Genomic DNA, 19,839 nt, shown 5'->3' with positions numbered 1-19,839 from the left:
TTGGTATTCCTTTCATGTTATTAAAATACTATGAATATGGGTATCACTACAGGCTACGTGTATATTCGTGGAAAAATTAGAAGATACATATGGAAGTTTGAAATGTTTATTGAAACAAGTACACAACCCTGAATATTTTAAAACATTACAAATAATTACAACATCTCAACTACACAATGTGTTTTATATGTATGTATGTAAATATATATATACACACATATTTAAACTTTGCTTCATCTTTCAACTTTTTATCTGTGTAAAAAGAAGAACACTTTCCTCATTCAGGAGATTTTTGATGTTGTAATAATTACCTAGAAATAAAGTGATAAGAAAATTAAAAATTATTTCCATAGGAATCATTTCCTTTTGATTAAATGTTTAGTCATCACTAAGACCTATTACAATATATAGTATCAAATTAAAAAAAAATCATCTAATGTCAAATAACTCTTATTTAATTCCATGAACTGAAAAATCCAAGGACCACCTGTGATCCAGATAAAGCTTAAAACAATGTAAGTTTCACATCATTTTGATAATGAATGCAAAAACAAATTAGACAAGGGTGCAGATAGGAAAAAAAATCTCCCTCTGAACCCAATCATGTTTTGGGGTGTTTTTTTTTTTGGTTTTTTTTAATTGAAGTATAGGTGATTTACAATGTTATATTAGTTTCAGGTATACAACAGTGATTCAATTATTTTTATAGATCATACTCCATTTAAAGTTATTATAAAATATTTTCTGTATTCCCTGTGCTATACATTACATCCTTGTATCTTACTTATTTTATACCTTGTAGTTTGTACCTCTATTCCTCTTCCCCTATCTTGCCCCTTCCCTCTACCCCTCTCCCCACTGGTAACCACTAGTTTGTTCTCTGTATCTATGAGTCTGATTCTGTTTTGTTATATTCATTTGTTTGTGTTCACAACAGTGTTGGCATATACAAAGGACTATATAAATACAGCTATTATTATTGTCTCCTTCCATTAGAATGTAAGCTCCATGAGGGCAGGGATTTTTTTATGTATCCCACACTCTTAGAGCAATGCTTGGTAGACTCTCAATCACATTTGTTGAATGAATAAACGAATGAACAAATGAACAAATTAAAATTCCTATCTCCAAAGACTTATGCTCTAATAGCTGACGAAGCACACTATTCTGTATGTTTAAAATAACCAACTAAAAATTGTTTGACTACATAATGTATTTGAGATAACATAGGGGAATAATTTTCTTTCTACTCTGGATACAACGTATCTTCTAGTTTTATATTCAGCAATTAGCAACTCATTCAATTTTCATGTACCAAAACACTGATATACTTATCTAATAAAAAAAATTCAAAGAAAATATGCACCAAACTTCTTTGGCATCAGTCACATCATGCTTCATTTTGACCACTGTGGCTTCCATTTTGATGGTGCTCATGAGCAACTATATAAGTATTCAACTATGCGAAAGAAAAGGTTTTTAATTATTCTTACCTGAAGGAACATAGAATGAATCTCCAGTTGTTATTACATAAGGTGTTTCGTGTAAGGTACATAAAAGGTCACCAAAGTCAACATAAAAAATCTGTAAAATTAAAAATTAAAATCTCATTTCAAATTGTAACACCACAACAACTACACTCCAAAGAAACTTAAAGTAAATGTGGTAGGCAGAATAACAGCCCTCCAAAGATATCCATGCTCTAATCTCCACAATTTGTTATATCACATGGCAAAGGAGACCTCGAGATGGTGAGATTATCCTGGATTACCTAAATGGGCCCAATCTAATTACATAAACCTTACTTGAAAGTGGACAATTTTCCTACTGGAAGCAGACGAGAGATGAAGCAGAGGAGAAGTCAGAGAAATTTGAAGCATGAAAAGGGCTTTCACTGTTGCTGGCACTGAAGATAAGAGAGCCATAAGTCAAGGAGTGTAGACTATTTCTAGACACCCCAGCCAACAGCCAGTGAGGAAACAGGAACCTCAGCCCTACAACCACGTGAAACTGAATTCTGCCAACAACCTGAATGAATTTGAAACAGATTCATTCTAAAAGCCTTCAGAGAGGAATACAGATCTCTCACCTAGATTCCAGCCTAGTGATACTCTAAACAGAGTACTCAGCCAAGCCCACCTGATTTCTAACCTACGTAACTGTGAGATAATAAATGAGAGCTGTTTAAATTTGTGGTAATTTGTTAAAGCAGTAATAGAAAACTAGTACAGGAAAAAATTTCTTTTGTTCTTCCTTATTATTTACCAGTTTATGAAAATTCAGAACCATTGTAAAGAATATCACTTAGCTATACTAGAAAAATAGCTAGGTTTTATGTACACCTCTTTAAAGGTTACATGCTTGGTATATGTAACTTAATCTGACTGATGAATCAAAGAGAGAGCAAAAAGCAAAAAAAAAAGGACATTTAAACAAGCATCAACATTAAGAAAGTAAAAGAGGATAAATATAGTGCTCAGTCATAGAGGCTTCCATATTCAAACACAGCAAATTCTACATTTTATATATAGATAGCACCTGGCAATGACCTGTTTTTTTGACAACTAAATACAAAATGTAGGGTCTTCAAACTTTGAGATTCAAATTCTGAGATTCAGCCATCAAGAATATTTTGTCTCAGAGAATTATGCCTCCTCCTCCTTTTTCTCTTACCACTTTTGTAAAATGAGCCTAAAATACCAGAAAAACGAGAGCAGCTAGCACTTATCCAGCACTTACCCCATGCCAGCCACTGTTCTAAGCACTTCATTTTTACTCATTTAATGTATGCATCTACCAATGAGATAGTACTATTTTAATAGCTTTTCACAGATGAAGAAAATGAGGCACAGAGAAGTGTAACTTTCCAAGGTCACAATGTAAATGGAAGAGCTGGAATTTGAATTCAGGTACTTTGATTCCAGAATCCATGTTCTTAGCCACTACAATATACTCTCTCAATGGAAAAAAAGTTCTTAAAGTGGTTCTAAAGGTATTTTTATAATTTAATAAAATAAATATATTTATTACATCCAAAAAAATTTGCCTAAAAAAAGGAACACACACACTACCCAGAAAGTCAAGCATGTATTTCTAGATGTTTTTTCCTTATCTATTCAGTTTGGCTCTCTACACACACCTCTCCCCATTTCTGCAAACATTTTACTAAGAATGCTTTTGAAATACACAAAAATAGAATGATGAACTCCCACAAATAAATATTGAACCCTTATACCCTGCTCTTTTCAAAGTCTGATTCCCCCATTCTGTATTATTTTGAAATAAATGCCCAGCATCATAAACCATCTGTAAATATTTCAATGTGTACTAAAAGACCAAAGTCCTTTTTTAAAACATGACAACACTGTTGTCACACATAAAAATAAACGAATATTTAGTGTTAAACACCCAGTCAATATTCAAATTTCCAGTTGTCTCTTCAATGTCTTATTTTTAAGGGTTTGTTTGAATTGGGATCCAAATAAGTCACATATGGTCAGTGCTTGATCTATCTTTTAAAGCACTCAATCTATTGAGTGGTTTTCAATTTGGGGGTGATTTTGTCCCTCAGGGGACAACTGGCAATGTCTGGGAACATTTTTAATTCTCACAACTAGAGGGGTACTACTGGAATCTAGTGCGTAGAGGCCAGGATTGCTTCTAAACCTCTTACAGTGCACAGGATAGCCTCCCTACAACAAAGAATTATTGAGTCCAAAATGTCAATAGTGCCATGGTTGAGGACCCTGATCTCTATACATTCCACGTGGTTGTCTTTTTTATTCCTTGCACCTTATTTATTAAAGAAATCAAGCAGGAAAATTTGTTTTAAAAATCTTTACACAGCTGGATTTTGCTTATTACAACACCAGGTTGTCATCTGAAAAGTCTGCTATTCTTTATTTCCTGTAAATTGGTGGTTAGATCTAAGGACTTAACTTCAGGTGGTGTTGTGTGTGGGTTTTGTTTTGTTTTTTTTTAAAGAAGGTGGGGAAGGCAAGACTACTTCATAGACAGTGTTGTATTCTTCCATCAGGAGGCACATAAAGTCTGGTTGTGTTCTTTTTAGATGTTAGTAGACAGTGATGCTAGAACCAATAGTTTATTGGGTGTTGTAAAATGGTAACAGTCCATTCTAACATTCATTCTTCATTTATTAATTGGACTATTTCTAAAAAGGATAAACTTCCCCTCATCTATTATTTGATTACCTAGTAGTACAGTTTATATAAGAACAGCAGAATAAATATTTAATTATTTTCCTTTACTTACCATATTTGTCAAAGTGAGTTGGCTTCCTAGAATTCTCCGACAGTGATGAATTAAGTTTTTCTTTTTGTAGTAGCCTTACAAATTCATGGATTTAGATATAATTGATGTGTATCAATCCAATGAAGTTATTCTTACTGATACTCAAGTTTTCACATCTTTGTGCAGAGAGAGCATCTTCAAGTTGGATCCTGAGACCTTATGACCCAATCCTAATGGTCTTTGATAGTCTGCCATCAGGTATGATAAATATTCCAAGCTCAGTCCCAGGCCTGGAATCAGACATTTCCTAAGGAACTCTGGTTCCTTTAAGTGTGTTGCTATTACTTTTTTGATTTTTTACCTCTGGAACAATTATTGTCTAGTTTTTCATATATTTCTACCTTGTGATCTATTTGGGTTTTTTCTCTCTTCTGGTTTTTGACTGGTCTTCCACATCACTTAACTTTAATATTTTCCATTTCTTTTTTTTAAAAAAAAATTTATTTATTTATTTATTTATTTATTTATTTATTTGGCTGCATCGGGTCTTAGTTGCCGCATGTGGGATCCTTCACTGCAGTGCGCAGGCTCTTCGGTGCAATGCGCAGGCTTCTCTCTAGCTGTGGCGCACGGGCTTAGTTGCCCCGTGGCATGTGGGATCTTAGTTCCCCAACCAGGGATTGAACCTGCATCTGCTGCATTGGAATGCAGATTCTTAACCAATGGATAACCTGGGAAGTCCCAATATTTCCCATTTCTTAATACCCTTTTGTTTTCTAGGAGAGCTCCACAACAAACTCCCATAGTTAATTTGTTCATTCTTCTGTGGTTTGAATTTAACAAATCTACCACTGCTACTTTCTCTCTTACTCATTATCTAGACCTGAGTTTGAAAGAAAGAGTTAATGGCTTATGCTGGTTCTCCATCTTGCCCTTTTGTTTCTCAAAAGCATATATTTAAAAGTGTGCTTCATTTTTTAAAACTGTAAAAATACTCCCCTTGTTATTAAAAAAACCTTTAAGTCTAGTTTTCATTATAAAAAGTTAAAGGCAATATTTAGAAGAAACAAAAATAAACTATAATCACCTACTGACATGTTATTTTCTATAGTTCCTTCAAGGTTCTGTCATTTTCATTTTTAATTTCTACTCAGAAAAAAATAAAAAGAATTTTCTACCTTGCAGTTTCCTTAAATGTTTATCCTAAAGGTGTTCCTATATGGCTCTTCTGCAAAATAATATACTTACATTAATATAAAAATGTTTAGTATAGCACCTGGAACATGTAAGTGCTATATAACTGATTATCATATATAATGGTTTATCTTATTACTAAGTCAAAATATAAATATAACCATTTTTTTCCTGCAGCACACATTTCAGTGGTTTCCAATTTTTGCAATTACTGTCTATGTTAAAATAAAGAGCTACGTATGTTCAGCTTCCCTAGCTTTTATTTTCCTAGGAAAAAATTCTGAAATGACATTCATAGGTGAAAGTCTACAAACAGTTTTCCATTAATTTCTACTAACTCAGTAATTATAAAGTATCCTTTATTTTTAGTATGGATTCCTTTGAATGTTAGACAGGTTAAACACTTCCAAACATTTACTATTCAATATTCCTTTTTTAAAGGAATAAAGGCATTATAGCTTAATGGGTAACTACAGTTAGTTCAATGATATTTCATAATGCTTATTTTCATTATTAATTGTTCCTTAATGATTACACAGGGATTATCTATTACTTTAGTTAGTTTAATATGTTATATTTACTCTTTTAATACCACCTGGAGATTTATGACATTTTAAGATTGGATTAAAGAATATTTTTAAATACTTTAGATCTGGATTCTACATACTATACTGATGTAGCAATAAATTATTCTTTTACTCTTATGTGTATCTTTTCCTTTCCCTGCCTTGATTTGCCCTTCTTAGTTAATATAAACTGAAGGGTCCTGATGCTCTTTCTGTTTCTCCTTTTTGGGCTTACTTTCATTTTATCAGTAAAAAGAACTGTTTTGAACCATGATTTCATAGTTTCCTGAAATGTAACTTCAGCCAATAATACTGCTATATACAGTAATATATTCTTTAATACTTATTGAAGCAACTAGCTCCCAGTCCTCAATCTGCTGTTACACTTAATCTCAATAATCCCCTCCAGCTCTAAAATTCTAATGATTTGTTTGCAAACCTAATTTCAAGGATTCTTTTAAGTAAAGACCATTCCCTAAACTTCTGAATCTCAAGGCTACACTGCTATGCACAGAACAAGTACTTTTAAACAGCCATTGGTTGACTGACTTTAAACAGATGAAAACAACTAAAAAATTATCTGTGCACTATAGTAATCATATATCATTTCTGAGGAAATAGCATTTTTAACGCTTCATCAAGTCCAACAAATCAGAGTTGTGCCAAGAGCAAAACATAAATATATGGAAAAATACACTCACCAATGTGTCTAGGCCTACATGCTGCTTTCCCTTTTCTTGATGTGGTCCTAATATCAATTTTCCAGTAGAAAAAAATGGTGTATCCAATGTTTTATATACTTTCAACTCACCATGTTCAACACAAAATTGGTATGTATCTCGTGGCCTTACAAGATCTAAGGGAAAAAAATTAATATAAGTACAAAGTAATAGCAATGACATTTCTCTTATACAGCATATACACACATATATAGACATAAACCTGCCTCAGAAAGATAGATGTGATTAATATCACTGACTCTGGAGCTAGAATGCCACAGGTCAGATCCTATCTCTGTCTTACAAGCTGTGTGACCATAGCCAAGTTGCTTATCCTCTCTATTTGTGCCTACATTTTCTTTTCTATAAAATGGGATAATAATACTTCAACTATGTTAGAGTTGTGAATATCAAATGACTTAAAGTGTGTAAAGTATTTAAAACACTGGCACAAAGTAAGCATTAGGTAAGTTTTGGCTATTAATAATAACAATGGTAGTATTACTATTTTTCCCATAATAGCTCAGACAGAAAACAAAATCAGCTAAGAGACAAGAAAGGATTCCTATCTTTAAAAAGTTTAACATAGCCACAATACAAATGTATCATCATCATGTCAATAAATTCCTTTGTGCTTGCTTGACTGATTATTAAATAACAAGATTTTTATTTATCAGGTAAAGCCTCTAAGTAACCAGAGTTCTAACTGTAGCTCACAAATTACTATATCACTTTTTAATTTCCCTTTTACTTACAATCTTTTCCAGACCTATAATTAATACATTTTTCTATCATCAGCTTCTGACTGTACTCCCACAGACTACAGGATATAGAAAATACATAGGCTCAAGAAACAAAAAGTGATGAATTCTTGACAACACTCACAACTTTTTTAACCTGATACAGTATAGCAATGTTTTTAGTTAAGACACTTCACTAAACAAAATTCTCTGTGCTTCTACCTCTGTTGCCAAATAAACAATCTGGAATATAGAAATAACTCTGCTACTTAAGATATCAAATGGAACCTATGCCACAGTCAAAATTTTAAGTGTAAATACTGCCTCTCTGGTTTGAGATATCTGTCCTCTCACTTGGGATAAATAGTCCCAAGTACTCACTGGTACAGTCATAACAGTTGTTAAAACATTTAAATATTTCCTGTATGTATATACTCCCTGGTTGGTAAATAGCTGAGTGTCCCCTACTTAACCCCACCACTCTATAGCCCATCCCTTGGGACCTCCCATGTTGTCCTAGACACTAAATGTTTAATGCCTATTAAGTACAGGAGGAGGCTTCTAGGACCCTGTACCAGCCTTAAGGTTCAGCGTGGCATTTGTTTGGCTGACTGATGCCCTTGCTAGTCATCTCCAGAAAGGTTTTATGCCCCAGATACCAATATTGGCATCTCACAGCACCAAAGGCTGTCTAAATCCTGCCACAATCCCCATCTGGTCTCACAGTAAGAGTGTATCCGGGAGTCTGCCAGTTAACTTGCTACAGTTCCCCATGAACAGCCCCTGTCTGCTTGTGTCCTCCTGGTCAAAGAAGGCCTGGACCCTATTGGTGGAGGCAACACTCCTGATGGTAGCACTTGTATCACAGAGGACAAATGCATGGTACTGTATGTACCCTGGAGGTTGTCTGCCATCAATTCCCCTAGTGTAGTCCTCATACAGGCTGCTTATTTGAATTAGACTCTCTACTAGACTTTGGCTCTGAAAGATCTGGGGAGAGAAAGGGAAAGCAGACAAGCCAGACTTCAAACAAACAGTCTGTCCTTACTAGTTGTTAAATTAAGTATTCTCAATATCAACCCTGATCTTACCCATAAGAATAATCTCTCGTGTTTCTGGGTCCTTTACCCTCGTTGGCTGCAAAGGATCTCCCAGAGGTGTATTCAGATTTACCATGAATTTATTCTCTGTAAAAGAAATACCACTGAAATACTAACTACTTAGTTAAAATTCTTTTCCATTAAAAAAAATCTAGTATGAAATAGAGCTATCGACAAGTTGTAAAGGAAAACTGCCAGAGGCATATCTTTTTTCCTGTTTATCAATGACCACTTTGATAAACAAAAATTCAAAAATCACAATGATTTACCACAGAGGCAAACATCCTAAACTTCTTATTTTCTGACAACTTTTGAACTCTTGCATCATCAAGAAGTTAAATGGTGTTTTTCATATTCTCTAAGAGAGCTGAAGTATATAATACCCTTTAAAAAGAATTCTTTAAAATGTTTATTTTAACCATAATTCGAGCATGGAAAAGATAAGCTTCATTTGACAGGGCAATTTACTCAGGTGGAAATGTTTTACACGCTGCTATTAATGATTTTTTTAAAAGAATAAAATTAGTTTACTTTCAAAATCTGAAAAAAAAAGGGGACGTTAAAAAGATAATTCACCCTGAAGTAGTAGTATATCTGAAGCTTTTAGAGATATATTTCAAAATTTGCAAAGAGCTATTTCTCAAAGCACTGTTATTTAAAATAAGGAATAAGTTCATACTTCTTTCATCATTATCAAGACAGATCCTTTTCCTATTAACTATTGTATTGACTCTTCCCAAGTTTCCTTTTGCTTTCCTTTTAGATGATACTTTGTCTGGGGACAGTATTCCACCAATCACAAATCCTCCTGAAATTTAACCAAAAAAAAAAAAAAAGGTAAATTATCATACCTGGCAAAGTGAAAATCTTGAAACAAAACTCATTAAATTAATACAGCACATTTCCTTTCAAAGTACCAAAGAATACTAGTTTTACCACACTCTACAGTTAAAAATTCAAACAACACAAATAGCAACCAATTTCACTTATGTCTCTAACTGTCCTAAATCTAGAAGCACTGATGAAACACGACTGAATGATCTCTGTTGCTTGAAATCAAGTCATCAGTGGAAGTGTAAAAAACAAAGACCACAAAGATCAGCAATGAACTATTTATAGTAATCCACATCAGTTTAGTCCTTTGGCTCAGAAATATACATCAAGAGAAAGGAAATAACTTTAAGATAACACTCACTATACTTTCTTACCCACCCTCTACAATTTTTGTAGAAAAATATAAGAAAACGGAATGAGAATAATAATGGGGAATACTTAATCTTTGACAGTTATAATTTTCTCATGTTCTGATCTAATGCTTCATTTTATGCAATTAAAAACCTTGCTAGGTAGTATAAAAATAATAACACTCTATCAAGCCACATGCTCACCTCAAATTGCTACCAAAAAGAAAACAAATCAGCATCTCTATAGTAATCAGAGAAATCTGGACTTGAATCTATTCTTGTCACATTTTTGGAGGATGATGATTAAATAAGGTAATGTATGTAAATACATAAGACAGTACTTGGCACGTAATGTACCTAAATAAATTGTAGCAATTATCATTATTATTATTTTGAGACACTAAAGCATAAATTTTACCAGATGGCCTTCCTTGATAATCTATTCGCTCCCCTCGCCAGTATTCCAAAGGTTTTGATCGTGTTCTCACGGTCCTGCGAACATTTGGTGTGTTGGAGGGCAATACTGTAAAAAGACATCAGACAAAAAATGCACATATATGTTTAGTTGGATGATACTCTGCAGTGAAAAGATTGATATTACTTTCTAGAGCACAAATGCTTCTAGACAAAACACTAGAAAAACAAATTTTAAGACATATTTGTGCTATTAAAGAAATGCCAAGCTACTAGATTGGAAAAGATTTAAAAACATGGTAACATTCATGGTTAATGATGTTAAAGGTACACTGGAATTCTCATATATTGTAGGTGGAAATGTAAACTGATTGATGACAATTTGACAATACCTATAATTGTAATACTCTTTGACGTAGAAATTTCATTTTTAGAAAATGAGTTTGCAAAATATTCACAAAAATGGGCAAAGATATAGGTGTTAAGAACATTCATGGCAGTACTGTTCATAATAGAAACAGACAAGAAAAAGCAAAAAGCAAACTGAAAACCTCCTAAATGTTCCACAATAGGAAATTTATAAATCAGGGGTGGTTATGTATACATGTGTTTGTGTGTATACACACATATCTACTCATTTTATCTGAACAATGCAAAGTTCTATATACTAAGTTTGTTGGCTACATAATCAACTTCCTATGTTCTTACTTACTTCTGGTTTGCTGGAGTTGTCCAATTCTGAAAGTGGTTTAACAAAATCTCCCAGTCTAACTCTATTGTTAAAATTAAAATCTCCTTGCTTTTTCTTAGTTTTTTTCCTTTATACATTTTAGTTGCTAGGTTGTTTGGTACATAATAGTTTATGATTTTTCTATCTTCTTCATAAAGTGCTAATTTTATTATTACAAGTCCTTCATCCTGTTCGTACTTTTAACCTTAAATTTCAATTCACCTAATATTAAAAATACACTACTATTTTCTTTCTGTTTATATTAGCCTACTTAATTCTTTGATAATCTTCTATTTTAAAACCTGTTTTAAGTGTTTCTTATAAACACATAGGTAAGTTTGTATTGTTTACCCAAATCTGATAGTCTCTATCTTACTAGAGGAATTCAATCCATTCACACTTATTTAGTATAACAAGTAATATACATCTATTTATTTCTTCCATTTTACTTTATATTTACAGGTTATTTTACATCAGTGATTCTTTTTTTCTCTCATTCTCACTGGTTTAGTCAGAATACCATTTCTTCCCCCACACCCCAAACCTTGGTCATTTCAAAGTTTACTGTGCTTTTTCACTCTAATATTGGTTACCTTCCCATTCCTGACACTCAACAGTCATACTCATTTCTCCATCATTATATTAAAAACTATATCCCCTACCAAGATGTTATCTTCTCCTTTTTCTCATTTAGTAAAATGAAACTTTTAGACTACTTTTATTACCCCTCTTCCACTCCTACTCTCCTCCCCACCACACCAAGTTTTGTTAAGATAGTGTGGATTTCAAGCTATCATTGCAAAAATCCTTACTTAGTACTTATAAATCCCCAATCATATTAGCACTAAGTAGTAGACACATCCTAAGGTGTGAGCAATGAGACACACCTTTATATAATCCCCTTCCCTAGGATACATGTGGAACCTATGACACACTCAACAGAATATGGCAAAAGCAATGGGAAGTCACTTCTGTGATTACATCATGATTATACATATAAGACACTATCTAGCAGAAGGAGAGAAAAATTCTTCCTTGCTCACTTTGGAGAAGCAAGCTGCCATACTGTTAAGGGTCTACGAAAAGGGTCATGCGACAAGGAACTGCAGGTGACCCCTAGAAGTCAAGAGTAGTGGCCCATGGCTCACAGCCACCAAGAAAACATGTACCTCAGTCCTACAATTCCAAGGAACTGAATTCTGCTAATAACTACATGAGCTTGTGGTGGTTAACAGGACCTAGAGCCTCCGGTAAGACCATGGCCCAGGCTGAAACTTTCAACTGCAGCCTGTGAAACCCTTGAACAGAGGACCCAGCTAATTTGTGCCTGAGCTCCTGACCCACGGAAACCAAGGGATAATAATGTGTGTTGTCTAAACAACTAAATTTGTAGTAATCTGGTACACAGCAACAGAAAACAAATATACATTGTTTAAATTTAACCACATATATTGAGAATCATTCCTCAGCACTGTTTCCTCTCTTTGAACTCAGTTCTGACTTATATGATACTTGGTTAGATTACCTTACATGGATATTTTACAGAGGATGCTAAACTTAATCTTGCATTATCTGCAAAATAAATTCAATTATCAGAAAGATATCCTGGCTAGTTAAAACAAAGGATTTTAATACATTTCTTTTTTTTTTTACCATCTTTATTGGAGTATAACTGCTTTACAATGTTGTGTTAGTACCTACTGTATAACAAGGTGAATTAGCTATAAGTATACATATATCCCCATATCCCCTCCCTCTTGCGCCTCCCTCCCACCCTCCCTATCCCACCCATCAAGGTGGTCACAAAGCACTGAGCTGATCTCGCTGTGCTATGCAGCTGCTTCCCACTAGCTATCTATTTTACATTTCATAGTGTATATATGTTAATGTTACTCTCTCACTTCGTCCCAGCTTACCCTTCTCCCTCCCCGTGTCCTCAAGTCCATTCTCTATGTCTGTGTCAATATTCCTGTCCTGCCTCTAGGTTCATCAAAATCATTTTTTTTTTAGATTCAATATATGTGTGTTAGCATACGGTATTTTTCTCTTTCTGACTTACTTCATTCTGTATGACAGACTCTAAGTCCATCCACCTCACTACAAATAACTCAATTTCATTTCTTTTTATGGCTGAGTAATATTCCATTGTGTGTGTATATATATATATATATATGCCACATCTTCTTTACCCGTTCATCTCTTGATGGACACTTAGGTTGCTTCCATATCCTGGCTATTGTAAATAGTGCAGCAATGAACACTGTGGTACATGACTCTTTTTGAATTGTGGTTTTCTCAGGTATGTGACCAGTAGTGGGATTGCTGGGTCATATGGTAGTTCTGTTTTTAGTTTTTTAAGGAACCTCCATTCTGTTCACGATAGTGGCTGTATCAATTTACGCTCCCACCAACAGTGCAAGAGGGTTCCCTTTTCTCCACACCCTCTCCAGCATTTTATGTTTGTAGATTTTGTGATGATGGCCATTCTGACTGGTGTGAGGTGATATCTCATTGTAGTTTTGATTTGCATTTCTCTAATGATTAGTGATGTTGGGCATCTTTCCACGTGTTTGTTGGCAATCTGTATATCTTATTTGGAGAAATATCCATTTAGGTCTTCTGCCCATTTTTGGACTGGGTTTTTTGTTGATATTGAGCTGCATGAGCTGCTTGTATATTTTGGAGATTAATCCTTTGTCAGTTGCTTCGTTTGCAAATATTTTCTCCCATTCTTAGGATTGTCTTTTCGTCTGGTTTATGGTTTCCTTTGCTGTGCAAAAGCTTTTAAGTTTCATTAGGTCCAATTGTTTATTTTTGTTTTCATTCCCTTTACTCTAGGAGGTGGGTCAAAAAGGATCTTGCTGTGATTTTTGTCATGGAATGTTCTGCCTATGTTTTCCTCTAAGAGTTTTACAGTGTCTGGCCTTACATTTAGGCCTGTAATCCATTTTGAGTTTATTTTTGTGTATGGTGTTAGGAAGTGTTCTAATATCATTCTTTTACACGTAGCTGTCCAGTTTTCCCAGCACCACTTATTGAAGAGGCTGTCTTTTCTCCACTGTATATTCTTGCCTCCTTTATCAAAGATAAGGTGACCATATGTGCATGGCTTTACCTCTGGGCCTTCTATCCTGTTCCATTGATCTATATTTCTGTTTTTGTGCCAGTACCATACTGCCTGGATTACTGTACCTTTGTAGTGCGGTCTGAAGTCCGGGAGCCTGATTCCTCCAGCTCTGTTTTTCTTTCTCTAGATTGCTTTGGCTATTCGGGGTCTTTTGTGTTTCCATACAAATTGTGAAATATTTTGTTCTGGTTCTGTGAAAAATGCCATTGGTAGTTTCACAAGGATTGCACTGAATCTGTAGACTGCTTTGCGTAGTAGAGTCATTTTCACAATGTTGATTCTTCCGACCCAAGAACATGATATATCTCTCCATCTGTTTGTATCATCTTTAATTTCTTTCATTAGTGTCTTATATTTTTCTGCATACAGGTCTTTTGTATCCTTAGGTAGGTTTATTCCTAGGTATTTTATTCTTTTTGTTGCAACAGTAAATTGGAGTGTTTCCTTAACTTCTCTTTCAGATTTTTCATCATCAGTGTTTAGGAAAACAGGAGATTTCTGTGCATTAATTTTGTATCTTGCTACTCTACCAAATTCATTGATTAGCTCTAGTAGTTTTCTGGTAGCATCTTTAGGATTCTCTGTGTATAGTATCATATCATCTGCAAACAGTGACAGTTTTACTACTTCTTTTCCGCTTTGGATTCCTTTTATTTCTTTTTCTTCTCTGATGGCTGTGGCTAAAGCTTACAAAACTACGTTGAATAACAGTGGTGAGAGTGGGCAACCTTGTCTTGTTCCTGATCTTAGAGGACATGTTTTCAGTTTTTCACCATTGAGAACGATGTTGGCTGTGGATTTGTCATATATAGCTTTTATTATGTTGAGGTAGGTTCCCTCTATGCCTACTTTCCGGAGAGTTTTTGCATAAATGGGTGTTTAATTTTGTCAAAAGCTTTTTCTTCATCTATTGAGATGATCACATGCTTTTATCATTCAGTTTGTTAATATGGTGTATCACATTGATTGATTTGCGTATACTGAAGAATCCTTGCATTCCTGGGGTAAACCCCACTTGATCACAGTGTATGATCCTTTTAATATGCTGTTGGATTCTGTTTGCTAGTATTTTGTTGAGGATCTTTGCATCTATGTTCATCAGAGATATTGGCCTGTAGTTTTCTTTTTTTGTGACATCTTTGGTTTTGGCATCAGGGTGACGGTAGCTTTGCAGAATGAGTTTGGGAGTATTCCTCCCTCTGCTATATTTTGGAAGAGTCTGAGAAGGATGGGTGTTAGCTCTTATCTAAATGATTGATATAATTTGCCTGTGAATCCATCTGGTCCTGGGCTGTTTATTGGAAGATTGTTAATCACAGTTTCAATTTCAGTGCTTGTGATTGGTCTGTTTATATTTTCTATTTCTTCCTGGTTCAGTTTTGGAAGGTTGTACTTTTCTAAGAATGTGTCCATTTCTTCCAGGTTGTCCATTTTATTGGCATAGAGTTGCTTGTAGTAATCTCTCATGATCCTTTGTATTTCTGCAGTGTCAGCTGTTACTTCTCCGTTTTCATTCCTAATTCTGTTGACTTGAGTCTTCTCCCTTTTTTCTTCGTAAGTCTGGCTAATAGTTTATCAATTTTGTTTATCTTCTCAAAGAACCAGCTTTTAGTTTTATTGATCTTTGCTATCGTTTCTTTCATTTCTTTTTCACTTATTTCTGATCTGATCTTTATGAATTCTTTCTTTCTGCTAACTTTGGGTTTTTTTGTCCTTCTTTCTCTAATTGCTTTAGGTGTAAGGTTAGGTTGTTTATTTGAGATGTTTCTTGTTTCTTGAGGTAGGATTGTATTGCTATAAACTTCCCTCGTAGAACTGCTTTTACTGCATCCCACAGGTTTTGGGTCGTCGTGTTTCCATTGTCATTTGTTTCTAGGTATTTTTTGATTTCCTCTTTGATTTCTTCAGTGACCTCTTGGTTATTTAGCGTATTGTTTAGCCTCCATGTGTTTGTATATTTTACAGTTTTTTTTCCTGTAAATGATATCTAGTCTCACAGCCTTGTGATGAGAAAAGATACTTGATACAATTTCAATTTTCTTAAATTTACCAAGGCTTGATTTGTGACCCAACATATGGTCTATCGTGGAGAATGTTCCATGAGCACTTGAGAAGAAAGTGTATTCTGTTGTTTTTGGATGGAATGTCCTATAAATATCAATTAAGTCAATCTTGTTTATTGTGTCATTTAAAGCTTCTGTTTCCTTATTTATCTTCATTTTGGATAATCTGTCCATTGGTGAAAGTGGGGTGTTAAAGTCCCCTACTATGATTGTGTTACTGTCAATTTCCCCTTTTATGGCTGTTAGCATTTGCCTTATGTATTGAGGAGCTCCTATGTTGGGTGCCTATATAGTTACAACTGTTTTATCTTCTTCTTGGATTGATGCCTTGATCATTCTGTAGTGTCCTTCTTTGTCTCCTGTAATAGTCTTTATTTTGAAGTCTATTTTGATATGAGAATTGCTACTCCAGCTTTCTTTTGATTTCCATTTGCATGGAATATCTTTTTCCATCCCCTCACTTTGTCTGTATGTGTCCATAGGTCTGAAGTGGGTCTCTTGTAGACAGCATATATATGGGTATTGTTTTTGTATCCATTCAGCCAGTCTGTGTCTTTTGGTGGGAGCATTTAATCCATTTACATTTAAGGTAATTATCGATATGTATGTTCCTATGACCATTTTCTTAATTGTTGTGGGTTTGTTTTTGTAGGTCTTTTCCTTCTCTTGTGTTTCCTGCCTAGAGAAGTTCCTTTAGCATTTGTTGTAAAGCTGGTTTGGTGGTGCTGAATTCTCATAACTTTTGCTTAGCTGTAAAGGTTTTAATTTCTCCATCGAATCTGAATTAGATCCTTGCTGGGTAGAGTAATCTTGGTTGTAGGTTTTTCCCTTTCATCACTTTAAATATGTCCTGCCACTCCCTTCTGGCTTGCAGAGTTTCTGCTGAAAGATCAGCTATTAACTTTATGGGGATTCCCTTGTATGTTATTTGCTGCTTTTCCCTTGCTGCTTTTAATACTTTTTCTTTGTATTTAATTTTTGATAGTTTGATTAATATGTGTCTTGGCGTGTTTCTCTTTGGGTTTATCCTGTATGGTACTCTCTGTGCTTCCTGGACTTGATTGACTATTTCCTTTCTCATGTTAGGGAAGTTTTCAACTATAATCTCTTCAAATATTGTCTCAGACCCTTTCTTTTTCTCTTCTTCTTCTGGGACCCCTATAATTTGAATGTTGGTGTGTTTAATGTTGTCCCAGAGGTCTCTGAGACTGTCCTCAATTCTTTTCATTCTGTTTTCTTTATTATGCTCCCTGACAGTTATTTCCACCATTTTATCTTCTAGCTCACTTGTCTGTTTTTCTGTCTCAGTTATTCTGCTACTGATTCCTTCTACAGTATTTTTAATTTCAGTAATTGTGTTGTTCGTCACTGTTTGTTTGCTCTTTAGTTCTTCTAGATCCTTGTTAAATGTTTCTTGCATTTTCTCCATTCTGTTTCCAAGATTTTAGATCATCTTTACTATCATTACTCTGAATTCTTTTTCAGGTAGACTGCCTATTTCCTCTTCATTTGTTTGGTTTGGTGGGTTTTTACCTTGCTCCTACATCTGTAACATACTTTTTTGTCATTTTTTTTTTTTTTTGATGGGTGGGGCTGTATTCCTGTCTTACTGGTTGTTTGGCCTGATACGTCCAGCACTGGAGTTTGCAGGCAGTTGGATAGAGCCAGGTCTTGGTGCTGAGATGAGGACCTCTGGGATGCCTCACTCCGACTGATATTCCGTGGGGGCTGAGGTTCTCTGTTAGTCCAGCGATTTTGACTTGCAGCTCCCACCACAGGAGCTCGGGCATGACCTCTGGCCTGATGACCAAGATTCCACAAGCTTCCTGGTGCATATAAAAAAAAAAGAAAGAAAGAAAAAAGGAGCAGTACAATATCAAAGAATAAAAAACAGAATAAAATTAGAAAGATAAAAAATATATCAGGAAAAATAAAACTATAATCGAAACAACCAGTCGCTGGGGGTTCATCCTGTCCCCTTAGGTGTCCGTGGTCCCCCACCGGTGCCTGGTAGGTGCCCTAGTTGTGAGGAGACATGAATTCCACATGCTCCTAGTATGCCATCTTGACCACGCCCGCCTCTGTAATACATTTCTGAAAGTAGGCTATATATATTATTTTATTCTTCCAGAGTTACATACATGAGTTGTGGTAGTCAGGTTTTGTTTTGTTTTTTTCTCCTTTATATGTAACTTTTCTGTCTGGAAGCTTTCCTCTATCCTTGAAATTCAGGAATTTTATTCACTTATGTTTAGAGATGTATCTTTTTCATTAATTCTCTCTGGCAGTTGGTAAACTTTCTCAAATTGCAGATCAAGCCTATCTTTACTCCAGGGAAGTTTTAACTAGTACTTTCTTTAACTGTTTTCATTCCTCCATCTGTTTCTTTTTTCTGGAAATCCTGTTATTTGCATGTTTTATCTGCTGTCTCCATGTTATTTCCACTGTGTATTTTTTTCTTCATCGTTTCCATCTTTTTTTATATTTCTGTTCTGATGAATTTCTTCAATGTCAATACCAGCTACTAATTCAGCTCTCAACAGAAAATATCTTTACTTTCAGTTCATGTACTGACTTTTTAAACTGAAAAATTATGCTTTAGCAACCAGAAAGGCTTCTATGATATAACTAGATCTCTGACAGTACTCATATTTCCTTCATTGTTAAAATTGTTATCCATCTACTACAATGGTTCTAGCACACCAGAAGCTGCCTACTGTTGCTAGGCATAATTCTTGATTTTGTTCTCTTGGGTTGCTGGAGCCCCTGCTCAGGGACACTTTTATTTCTCTTTGCCTACTCTGACTCTAGGCATATTCCACTCCAAGACAAGCATTAAGCACCAAGAAGTATAGCAGTCTCTCTTCACATGGGTCTACAGAGTACTAACTGACAAGATGTGAGGTTTTGGTTGAAGCAATTAGAAAAAGCTTCATTCCTACAGGTTCTCTTCAGGTACAAGTGTAGAAGCCTCAAGTATAGGGAGAGAAATAAAAAGTCACTCCAGTTCCACAAAGGTGAGAGGTCCCATGAATCTTGACCGGCAAACATCTTTTTGAAAACCATAGTTTTAATCCTCATGTGAGCCTCTCCGTGGGTTCCTTAGCTCCCAGCTTACTTATCCTAGTTACTGCTTTGTTTAGGTGTGAACTGGACAAAACGGGAGAAGTTGTCAGGGATGCCATCTACCTAGCAGTTACATTTTATAGAATTCTCCACCCTAGGTTCTTAGCTTATCAGCTCCCTACTATAGAGCAATGAGTGAGAGGATTACAGGCTTCATAAATGGACAATAAAGAAACTCAGTGGCCTGTGATGATTTACCATGAAATTCATGAAAACTAAATACAAGTTTTACTTTCTCTAACAATTAATCCAAATAATATTTTCCCCCTGCCTGAGAAAAAATTAAGTTATATTTAGAAATAAAGGTTTTATAATATGAAAATATTAAGAGAAAAGTAATCTTACCTAATTTGTGATGCACCTTGTTCTCTGGTGTTGAGTTAGACCTTTTTACTCTTGAATCATCTGCAAATTGCAGAAGCAATATCATGAGCAATGGCCGCTAATTTCATGTTGAGTTAAAGTGTGTTACTCGGTCAACTTCAGTATAAATATTTTAATAAAATTCAACCAGACAATACATTTTTTTTTCGTAGAAAATAATAGTTCTTTACTTGGATACATACTCCTTTTTTTTTTTTTTATAACATCTTTATTGGAGCATAATTGCTTTACAATGTTGTGT

General features: G+C 34.8%; 1 protein-coding gene across 5 annotated transcripts in view; it reads right to left on the bottom strand.

Annotated features, from left to right (window-relative positions):
• Positions 1-92: 92 nt before the first annotated feature.
• The window catches only part of CENPC (centromere protein C), an 89,012-nt gene continuing 69,265 nt past the window's right edge, over positions 93-19,839 (bottom strand). For 2 of the 5 annotated variants that reach the window (XM_082463758.1, XM_082463761.1), the window contains exons 13-19: positions 19,560-19,619; positions 10,173-10,277; positions 9,250-9,378; positions 8,562-8,657; positions 6,713-6,867; positions 1,494-1,584; positions 93-311 (exon numbers count right to left, since the gene is read on the bottom strand). In XM_082463758.1, coding sequence (XP_082319884.1) covers positions 241-311; positions 1,494-1,584; positions 6,713-6,867; positions 8,562-8,657; positions 9,250-9,378; positions 10,173-10,277; positions 19,560-19,619 — 707 coding nt within the window. In that variant the 3' untranslated portion in view covers positions 93-240. The remainder of the gene's footprint in view (positions 312-1,493; positions 1,585-6,712; positions 6,868-8,561; positions 8,658-9,249; positions 9,379-10,172; positions 10,278-19,559; positions 19,620-19,839) is intronic. The other 3 variants (XM_082463762.1, XM_082463760.1, XM_082463759.1) reach the window with 3 other exon arrangements.

Source organism: Balaenoptera physalus (genome assembly GCF_965194825.1).
Source record: "Balaenoptera physalus genome assembly, chromosome: 5".
NCBI lineage: Eukaryota > Metazoa > Chordata > Mammalia > Artiodactyla > Balaenopteridae > Balaenoptera > Balaenoptera physalus.
This window is presented reverse-complemented; position numbering and strand designations above follow the sequence as displayed.